Source organism: Cyprinodon variegatus, unplaced genomic scaffold, assembly GCF_000732505.1.
Source record: "Cyprinodon variegatus isolate N-32 unplaced genomic scaffold, C_variegatus-1.0 Scaffold521, whole genome shotgun sequence".
Lineage (NCBI taxonomy): Eukaryota > Metazoa > Chordata > Actinopteri > Cyprinodontiformes > Cyprinodontidae > Cyprinodon > Cyprinodon variegatus.
Window position 1 is genome coordinate 484,763 of NW_015150974.1, and position 10,764 is coordinate 495,526.

General features: G+C 38.1%; 2 protein-coding genes across 7 annotated transcripts in view; both read left to right on the plus strand.

Annotated features, from left to right (window-relative positions):
• The window catches only part of LOC107095054 (CUGBP Elav-like family member 2), a 40,160-nt gene extending 38,059 nt beyond the window's left edge, over window positions 1-2,101 (plus strand). For 4 of the 5 annotated variants that reach the window (XM_015391019.1, XM_015391017.1, XM_015391018.1 and 1 more), the window contains exon 13: window positions 426-2,101. In XM_015391019.1, coding sequence (XP_015246505.1) covers window positions 426-553 — 128 coding nt within the window. In that variant the 3' untranslated portion in view covers window positions 554-2,101. The remainder of the gene's footprint in view (window positions 1-425) is intronic. The other variant, XR_001481714.1, reaches the window with a different exon arrangement.
• A 6,647-nt stretch (window positions 2,102-8,748) lies between these two features.
• Window positions 8,749-10,764, plus strand: part of dhtkd1 (dehydrogenase E1 and transketolase domain containing 1) — a 36,601-nt gene continuing 34,585 nt past the window's right edge. For both annotated transcript variants that reach the window (XM_015391028.1, XM_015391029.1), the window contains exon 1: window positions 8,749-9,019. In XM_015391028.1, coding sequence (XP_015246514.1) covers window positions 8,848-9,019 — 172 coding nt within the window. In that variant the 5' untranslated portion in view covers window positions 8,749-8,847. The remainder of the gene's footprint in view (window positions 9,020-10,764) is intronic.

The window sequence follows — 10,764 nt, forward strand, 5'->3', positions numbered from 1 at the left end:
GTACCGAAAGACGAGGCATGTTTCGATACTCTGTAGAACCGAAGCATTTCGGTCGGTACCATAAAAGAACCGAAGTTCGGTACCCAGCCCTATGCCTGTATATTGGTTATTTATTCTCCAGGTGTGCTGTTATGTTGTTTAAACACTTTACAGTACAGTATTTTATTGTTTATTTTTTAACACTTCTCTTTCCAAGGTCCACAGTTGTGTGACCATTTTTTTATATAATCTTTTTGCTGCCGTAAACACCAGAATTTCCCCAGTGTTGGACAATAAAGGGATTTTCTGTTCTATTATGAGGTATTCGAGCTCCAAAGTCCAGTTCGGACTCCTGATGTCATCATCTGTTAACTGTTGTATTTTCACAGGCAATGCCCCCCCCCACCGTGGGTAAGACGTCTAACAGGTGTCTGTTTTACTTCCAGGGTTCGTCAGCTATGACAATCCTGTCTCAGCACAGGCTGCCATTCAGGCCATGAACGGTTTCCAGATCGGAATGAAGAGGCTGAAGGTTCAGCTGAAGCGCTCCAAGAACGACAGCAAACCATACTGATCCTTACCTGGGGCCTTGCCCCCCCCTCCCCAGCTCAATTCTAGCACTGCTAGGGTAAGTTCACCCTCCTGCCAAGGTCACACAGCAGAGACTCAGGGGGGCAAGGGGACATGAGCCCACCACAGGAGGAAGACTCACCCTTTTCCTTAAAAAAAAAAAAAAAAAACAAAGAAAAAACGGTTTCTAAGATCTCTCCATGTTTTTTGCTGTACTTCATTCCTGCGGTTTTATGTACTTTTGAGTCTGAAATATTTTAATGTATATGATTATTTATGACTATCACTGGAGTCGGTGTTTGCTGGAGGTATTTTGTGTCACTGTATTTAGTGGAGAGCATCAGATGTTTCCACGCCACTTCATTGCCTTCAGGTCAAGTAAACAGACAGGTTGACTAAGGATCAGTTGTTGTGTTGAAGGGCTGAAGCGAGGTCACGCAGACCCTGAGCCAGAGCTTCAACCTGCTTTCAAATTCTCATCCGTAGTCCGTCTCATCCGTGTCGTCGTCGTGTAAATATCTACCCCTCTGCAGCCTCTTCCGTCCCCCCCCCCCTTCTTCTGTTTTGTCTTTACATTCATGATCTAAGCCATGTTGAGCTAGGCTACCTCTCTTTTTCTCAATTAACCTCCTCCAGTCATTCCATCCATCCTCCAAGTCTCCCACCAGGGACTGGGCTCTAGATGGATCTCTTTCAGTGCCAAGTATAAAAGTATGTGCATGTCAGAGTCTGCCATAAGTCCTAGTGGTGTCCCTTCTGTAAATCTGTGTATTCTTTTGTATGTTGGGAAGGGGGTGGGGGGGTTATCCTGCTGTCCTGTTGTGTGGTGACTTGCATTATTTTGTTTTTGTTGTTTGTGCCTCATGGCTTTAAAAAAACAAAACAATTTCTTGTGCTGTGCCCCTAACTTTCTCTTCTCTCCTCTTTGTCCTGTCTCTCCTCTCTCTCTCTCTCTCTCTTCGTGTTTTTGTTCCTTTTTTAGAACAAATCTCCATGCCTGTTTGCTCATCATTAGCCTAGCATGTCTTCATGATGTTGAAAGCCAAGCCAAACCCCTTCTCCCTGGCCTCATCATCCCACCATTGTCTGTGATGTCTCTCTAAGCTCGCCTGACCAATACCCGGCCACCCACTGACCCTGACCTTAGCTCAACCTGATTTTTTTTTTTTCTGCATGTATGATCATGTTTTTGCTTTTTTTTTGTTTGCTTTTTTTTTCTATATGAAAATGTGACGGGCAGGAGAGAGAGGTCAAGCATATTAATGTGAAAAACTTAGCTGCAATGAGTTCATTGAAGAGACGTTTGGGTTTTTTTGTTTAATATTTTTAAAAACCTGTGGGATTTCTAATTTTTAACTTAGCTATGTTCTTTCTTTTTACATTTCTTTTTTTTTTTTTTTACCTCTCAGTAAAATTTCACTTGAACGTTGAATACAGGGATTGGCACACTTCTGTGCTATTTGGTGCCATTAGCAATATTTTGGCTTCTTTAAAAAAAAAAAGAAAAATAAACAAAGATCCTTCTGATCCACTTCTCCAAGCCTGACCAGTTTAAAAAAAAAAAGAAAAAAAATCGCCCTGGGCGATCAGTTTCGATCTCTACATTATGTGGGCAGTGTGATGATTTACATCAAGGCTATTTAAAATTTATTTTCTTTCATTTACAAATATGATTGCGTGTATTTACCTTTTTATTAAAACTATCAATGGCACAATAAAAGGTACATTTGCTCTGCGGAGAGAAATGACTACCTACATGAGTCAACTTTTTTAGAACTGATTCACAAATAGACAATCTGTGGTTTAAATGCACACTTAGATTACCTATATTTTATACCATTGAATCTATAGAGGTTTAACTAACAGAACCCAGGCACAACTTTGGGTTGTTTTGTAGATTTCTGTTGTATTGTCGTCTATGTTGGGGAGGGCGGGGGGGGATACTATCAGATTATTAGTCTTTTTTTTTTTTTTTTGTCTAAAGAAGAAAAAAAAGGACTTAATTAAAGTTTGGTGACCATTTAAAGGTCATTTGTAGTAAATTAAATTCTGGTTTGATTAAAAGAAAAATTAAGGGTCAAATTTTGAGGCTATTTTTATTTTTTTTGTTTTCCTGTTATATAAAAGTGTTCAACTTCAATGGTACGTCTTGACTCTGTGAATTTTTATTTCATTACTAACTTAATCGATGGGTGTTTCACTTTGCTTTAGTTTGGATTGCCTCATGTAGGAGAAATAATTTACAAATGTCTGTTAATCATACATAGAAGATGTTTGATTTTTGTTTGTTGAAGTGCCCATGTGTCAAACTTTGGTTTTGAATGCAGAACTTTTTTTTTGGGGGGGGGGGTTATTTGCTGTAATATCTAGTTTTTTGTTGTTTTTTTTTAACACACACAGATATTTGATGTGATTGCATCAGTGGGAGCCCCTGAAGAGGAGATCACTTGGACAAATGAAACACAACCTGTGGGTCTCTGCACATTTTAGGCGCACCATTTTGCTTTTTTTTTTTTTTCTTTATTTCTCACATGGCACATTTAAAAAGCTCCACCACTAAAGGGTTGGGATACAAATACATTCCATTAATCTGCACCAAGTTTACACTTTTTATCAGGGTTAAATATTCTCTCTTGTGCTATATACGTTTTTGGGGGGAATAAGAAAAAAAAAAACAACCCTGCTATAAATAACCACTTCACCCACCCTCCACCCCTTAGGAAAAAAAAAAATAAAGCAAAAAAATAAAAAAGGGTAGCTAGACAAAAAAAACCTGCTTATCTGGTGGCGCTAAAGAGTTATCAACTCAGGGGTTTTTATGCGTTTCAAACTTCAACACGCAGGATTACCACACAAAATGCACACTTTTCTCACCATTTTGAACCTTTTTAAGTTAGGATTTTTTTTTTCTTTTTTTTGTTGTTAACCCAGTATATATATTTAAATAAATACCAAAATTTGCGACAGTGCTCGAGAGAAGTGTTCTAGTTTTGTAAGGAAATGTTAAGCACAATTGTGGGAGCTAAACACGTTGACAGAATGTGGTGATTGTGTGTGTGATTTTGATCCGAAATTTTCAAGGTACCACTGATTTCTCTTTTAATATGGGCATGTGCTTTTTACGGTGTTTTTTCTATCCAAATGCAATACAATATTCAAAGTGCCATAATATAAATATGTCTAGAAACTGCCTACACATTGTTATTAGGGCCTTGGTTTAGAGGTTGCTGCAGTTGGCCTTTTTTTTTTTTCTTTTTTAAATATTTTTTTCCTGTTTTTTGGTTCTGGTCTGTAAATGCCAGTCATAAAGCTGTTACCTGCTAATATCCCCACTTTTTCCTGCCCCTCCCCCCCTTACTGTGTGCTGAGTTATTGGTAAAATGTGTTTTGTGATGTACTTGATTTGAACAGTTGGTTCTAAAAAAACAAAATTGTAGATAAACAATAAACTTACCTATACATTTGAAGGGTAAACGTCTCTTGGTGAGTATTGCAACACTTTGATGCCAACTGATGTTCGTCGTGTTTTTGTTTTCATTAAAAAGGGGGGGGTTAAGTCTATTTGAGCTATTGCCTAAAACTTAGCTTTGGTAACTGAAGATTATTGCAGGTGTTTTGCTTAGTAGGTTACGGTGTGGTATTTATTTAAAACGGCAAAAAAAAAAAAAAAAAAATGAAGCACAATGTTTAGTCAGAGCACTCCCAACAGGAACTGGACTCACTTCAGGGGCTTCCATCAAAATCTCCATCAGCTCTAACAATCACTTTGACTCTTTCTCATTTTGAAGTGCTTTTCATTTGAAGTGTAGCTTTTTGCATTTCTATAGCTGTTTTTTTTTTGTTTAGATTTTTTTTTTCCCTTGATCTGGGGAAAAGAAGAAAAAAAAAATCGTATTGTCTGCTAATAAGTAAAACTTTATTCATGTTTCGCCAATAATTTCATAGATGTATTGTCGTCTCGAGGAAAGCCAAAGTGAGTGAATCTTGATGTGATCTGTGTTATACAAGCAGTTTATTTCTGTTCAAAACATTTTTGGAGAAGGGGTGGGGTTTAAAAAAAAATAGACATTCACAGGCTGTCCCAATTTCTACTGGTTGTTCATATGTATTTTGTACCAGTGAAGCTTTTTATATTGGAAATTAAAGGAAAAGAAGAAAAAAAAATCCATCTATATTGAAAAGAAAAAAACAGGTCTTGAGTTTGGCCTTTTGGTGATGTTTAGCTTTTTATTTTCCTGCTTTTGCCTCTAAAATATGCCTGATTTAGATTTAATTTTCGTTGGTTAATCGGTTGCGGGGGAGGGTTGGGATCCTCTAAACTCATGGTAAGTTTCATGCTACGATTTGTGCTTTCCACATAATTTAATAGTCTGGATTTTGACAATTTGTGTGGATAATTGTCTTAGTTACAAGGTTGCGTGTTTAGTTTAAAGCTTTGCTTTATACATGTTTACCTTGTTTTTTTGTTTTTTCCCACCATAGCAGAGTGTCTAGCTGAAAGACTGTTCTGTTTATTTTTTTGATCAGTGTTTGTTTGTGTGGTGTGTTTCTTTGCCTCTGTCTCGAAATTAAACCATTTCCCCTAATATGGACCGTGTGTCTTTGTCTGTTTTGTGCTTGTCCGGTGTTGTGCAGGCATTTTATGGACCCCTCCCTCTCCCAGTGTGTTGCGTGTCTCTTGTTGTGCTTCTCTTTGCTCTAGTATTTTTAATTATCAAGCTGTTGCAGAACACCTGCATTCAAGCTTACATTTCTGTGCAGCCACAGAGGTACTTGTTTAATACTTAATGATAAACATCTTTAAAAAGATCAATTCAGAATTGATTTTTAATTTGTGATGCTTTGTGTAGACAGAATTCTTCATTAAATATGAAATAACAAATTGGAGCCTTTAGAGAAGAAGGGTGTGGGGGGGAAAAAAATCCAAAAACCATGTTTGCAGGAATCTTGAGGACTCTGCAAATCTAAAGTTTTCCTGGTCTGAGTCCAATGCTGGATATTTTTTGTTCTAAATGCCAGGCCCTTAACACACACACACCAAACAGCTGAAGATGGTGCTTTTCTTCATCACTGAAGCTGATCAGAGCTGATTTAAAGATGAACGCTGTTAAATACTGGAAGGAAACTCGTTGGAGACTCAAGTGGAGTTTCAACTTCCAGGTCCTGAAGTAGCAGCTCCGGTGAAATGACTTCATTAACAGCGTATTGATGTTAGTTGGCCCCCAGTTCAAAGTCCAGACCCCAATCTCACAGAGGAGCTGTAAAAAGACCTACCGGTAGATTCAACTTTAGATGCTGACTTATGAGGCCTAAAGCATAAAACTTAGTTAAGTTTAGCAAAGTAGCTGGGAGTTGTAACATGGAAAAAGTATTAAATGTTTCAAGGTGTAAATAAACACACCCCTTATGTAAAAACAGTTATAAAATTTTTAAAAATTAGACCTAGTCTGGGCTGTTCTGCCAAACGCCTCAGTGACATCAATGTTTTATTCAATGAGTTTAATCCTGTTTGTGGAACTGATTAATTTCGAGGCATTTTTGAAAAGCCTGTAGGGCTGAAGATTGCTTTGATAAATATTTTAGGCTTCAGCATCTTAAAGTTATCGTACATCATCTCAATATATATAAATATATATAAACCTATTGCAGACTTCTAGAAAATGCATTGTTAGAAATATGCTAATATTTTCTTTTAGGTAAAGACTTTTGCAATATTATCCATTTTTTGTTATTATGAAAGAAAAAAAAAAAAAAGAAAATCATATAAAGGGATCCAGCTTGGCTGGAATCCTGGGTTTTCCACTGGTTTGAGTCCAAATGGATATAAATTGGGTTCAGAGGCATCGCTGTCCCCAAAGACTCCTAAGAGAGTAAAGAGACTCACTTTTAAGACACATGCTTTGCTAGATTGCAATAAATGATTTGTTGGATGTCCTACTAATATAGTGCTTTTTATTCGTCAAAGTAAGCATGTCTTAGAAGAGTTCAGCCTTTATAAAAGCAGCCTAAGTACCAAAAAGGGGCTTTGCAATAACTCCACCTAGTGGTAAAAGCATGAAACGACAGAACGCAAAGATAATATGAAGATTATTTTGTTTCAAAACTATTTGTCCAATGTGTTAATTTGAAGTTGGAGATTTAGATTCTAAGTTTTGTATTTGTAGAATAAAAGAAAAATATATTCATAAGTACAAATTATATATACATATTTTACACCTGTTTAGCATGAATTTGTATGCAGTAGTATATGGCAGTAGGCCATATATGTATTTCCGGTTGGTGCAGACTGATCAAGCAGGCAGCGCCCCCTGCTGTCCAATCAACGGTACTATCCACTAGTCTCAGATCATTTTTACTGCCCTGACATTGAATTTTTTATTTTTTTTGCACCATTTGACTGTTGCAAAACTGAATGGCAGACATTTCTGATGTGAACACACAGTTTGATTTGTGTATTTGTACTCAAGAGTTTGAAGAGGTGTAACTTTTTGTAATTGTGACAGATTAAAAAAAAAAAAAAAATCTACAATTACAAAACACCAAAGTTACAATGCACAAATAGTTTTTGCAACAATAGTTCTGGACCATTTGGAGCAAAACTGAGAATGTAAAAGGTTTTTGATGTGCCACTTGTTGAACATAATTTGTGTACTTGCACTTAAAATTTGAACAGGTGTTTAAAAAAAAAAGAAAATTGTACTTTTATTATTTTATTAATTCTACAAATACAAAACATAGAACGTAATTCTCTCTCCAACTTCAAATTCCCATTTACAATACACAAATAATTTTGAAACAAAATAACCGTAAGATCATCTGGTTTGTCCCGCAACAACAAAATATGTCCTGTTAATTTTTTTTAATTCTGACAACATTTTTGTGGGATTAGTCTTTTTTGAGATCTTACCCATGGGTAAGAAGTAGCATGAAAAGTGGCCCCCAGATAGTTGTTCTTAGAATGCGCTATAATTAACTGGATAACTCGGATAACTTCAACAGATTTTCTTAATAGGCTACCCATTTTTCAACCAGAGAAAAATCCACAAGGCATTCTTATTTGTGAACCAGGGATGCCTTGTAATTTGAAGGAACACCTGAACACAACAATCTGACGTCAGTTTTTTTATCAACTGTAATGGTGGTCCCTTTAAAAAAATAGAAAATCAACATAGATTAGTCGTATGACATCTACCCATATTGATCTTGATTAAAAATAAATAATCGAAAATCATATACGGATGAAGTATGGAGGACCGATTCTGCCATAGTTAAAAATACTTAAAAAAAATAAGTGACTCATGAATATAAATTGTGGTGAAATAAAGGCTTGATATTTAAATAAATGAGCCATTAAATGCAACAAACTGATAAAACTACTTATAAACTAAAAACATTGAAAATTAATTTATTACATATAGCTACATATATATATTCTATTTTATCTTAATTATATTTTATCTCTGCACTTTTATTCCATTTTTTAAAATTTAAACAATGAATATTTAGTCTTAGCTTATTTATTAGAATGCTGAATTGTTTTTCTTTACATATGTGTTTAACCCTGTAATGCCAAATGTATCATATTTGATACATACGGTTTCTGAAATGTTTTGCGTCTGACACCTTTTGCATAATTTAATGGTAAAAACTTTGCTCAAAATTCTATTGTACACAATCAGATATACCTGATAACAGAGGGCAGAAGACTACACAAAAAATAATTTTGACTTATCGCATAGTAATAAATTATTAATATCAAAAAATTCTGTTTTTTTCTTTTTACATATTTTGTTAAAAGGCCAAATAAGGAGAATAAAAGTGCAGATATAAAACAGAACAATGAAGATAAAAAGATATTTACAATTATATCAAAACAATTTAGTTTTTAAATGTATCTTTATTTTTTAATCAGTCAGTGGGATTTAACGGCTCTGTAATTAAAATTTCAAGCCATTATTTTACCAACTGTTAATATTTATGAGTCATTCGTTTTATTCATGTAATTTTAGTGATGGCAGTATTGGTCCTCCATAAAGAAGGGCGCGTGACTCGTTGCCAAACGTTTCAAAGCTCTTCGGCCAATCGGTGGCCGGTGCGGCATCTCCTCCCAACACGTCCTTCTCCCCGGGCAATATGGCGGCCGTGTTGTAGCCGCTCTGCNTCGGCCAATCGGTGGCCGGTGCGGCATCTCCTCCCAACACGTCCTTCTCCCCGGGCAATATGGCGGCCGTGTTGTAGCCGCTCTGCTTGGCTGGAGCCGCTTTCACGTTGTAGGAGTAAAGATTTACAGTCAGAAACATGTCGGCCGTTCTTTTTTTGAAAACATGTATGAGAAGACTGCCGCCAAACGCAGCTGGGCAGGTCCTCGGCTGCTGCTATCACACCGAGAGAGGAGTTTACGGCTACCGACCCAAGCAGCTCGGCGTGGAGAACACGTCACAGAGGGAGCGCATCGCTGCACTCAACCAAGGTCGGTAAAACTACGGCAGGAGGGCCGATGTCGAGGCGATGGGGGTCAAATTACGGCCATGCCTACAAAAGCTGTGCTAATTATCTTAACGTAGTGGATTAGTAGGAACACCTCCCACAGAGGCGCTCCCCTTCATGGAGGTGTTGTAAATGAAGCGCACCTGTTTGTTTCCAGGAGCAGAGTTTATTCACAATAACTGCAGAGGCGACACCAGAGGGGGGCCGATGGGGGCTGACATAGCTGCTCATCTTCAGAATTATTTTATGCAAAACTTGGATTGTTTATTTTAGTCTATATGGGATATGTTTCGTGTCATAAATGTAAAACTAGGGTGATTTGGGTTTCTGAAAAGGAGGACACTTTTTTTTTTTGGGTGCGGTTGGGGGGGAGCTGACTGGATCGGGTCGGGCATTTGAACTGAGCCATCAGCACCGAGCTGGTCTGGGTCTGGGGCCAGCCGGGAACGGTATGCTTCCCCCCTGGGGGAAGCGCGGGGACGCGGCTACCGTCACCGGGTCCGGTTTGGTCGCTCCGTCCTCCGCTGGCTCCCTCCCCCCGTCCGCTGGAGTTCCCGAACCAGCCCTGGACCTGACGGCTCGGTTCTGCTGCACTGTAGTCGACCAAAATAACCGACGATTTTAAAATTCCCCCCGGACATTTTTTTTAGGTATGAAAAGTAGGACATGTCTGGGGAAAAAGAGGACGTCTGGTCGCTCTAAGTAAAACATCACTACTTCCACAACTAGATGATTGGACCTGAGGATAGAATCTTCCTGCATTTCTGCTTCTTCTTCCAGCTCAGACACTCAGCCTAGAGTCGTACAGCAGTCGGCCATCCATTTTCGATCATGCTTATCCCAAGCGGGGTCGCTTAACCTGGTGCCAATCTCAGCTGTCTATGGGCGAAAAGCCGGGTACACCCTGGGGTGCACCCCATCACAGGGCAACACTTAGACAAACGGCACAAACAATGATGCGCACGCAGCTAAGGAGTATATAGAGAAGCCGATTAACCTAGCAGTCATGTTTTTGGACTGTGGGAGGAAGCCACGCATGCACAGGGAGAACATGCAAACTCCATGCAGAAATCGAACAGGAATTGAACCCGGAACCTTATTGCTGCAAGGCAGCAGTGCTACCCACCAAACAGCCCCGCACTGCTGTCAGAATGAGGGAAAAAAAATAACACGGTCTTATAAGGCATTAGCACCCAAAGCATCAGACACTGGACATGTGTAAATATGTTTAAATGAGGTTTTAAACAATAAAGCTTTGTCAAAAAAAAAAAAAAAAAAAGTCATAAGATTATATCAGATTGTATTTTATTTACTGGTTAAAAAAACTGTGATCACTTATAGAAACTTTTACACAAAGTTAATCTTAAAGGAATAAATTTTCATTGAGAAGTGTGATGATTTCCCCCAGCTCATTTATGACACGTAAAGTATTATGATTTTTCTTCTTAAAAGCATCTGAATCTGTAGGAAACGTAATTAGTGCAAGAAATCACAATTGTTTAAATTCAATCGATGACAAAACCTAAAAAAAAAATTCAGCACTTAATTTGTGCTTTTTAAAGGTACACTATGCAACCGGTGTTGATTTTCCAGCGAGGCTCCCCCCAGAGGGCGAAAGTAAAAGTGCACTGTCGTAAATGCTCAGCTGTTTTCCTGGTTTCTCCGTCAAGCCAGGCGCGGTTGTTTTGAGCTTAGCAGCGAATGACTAATGCTGCGTTCACACTGGAC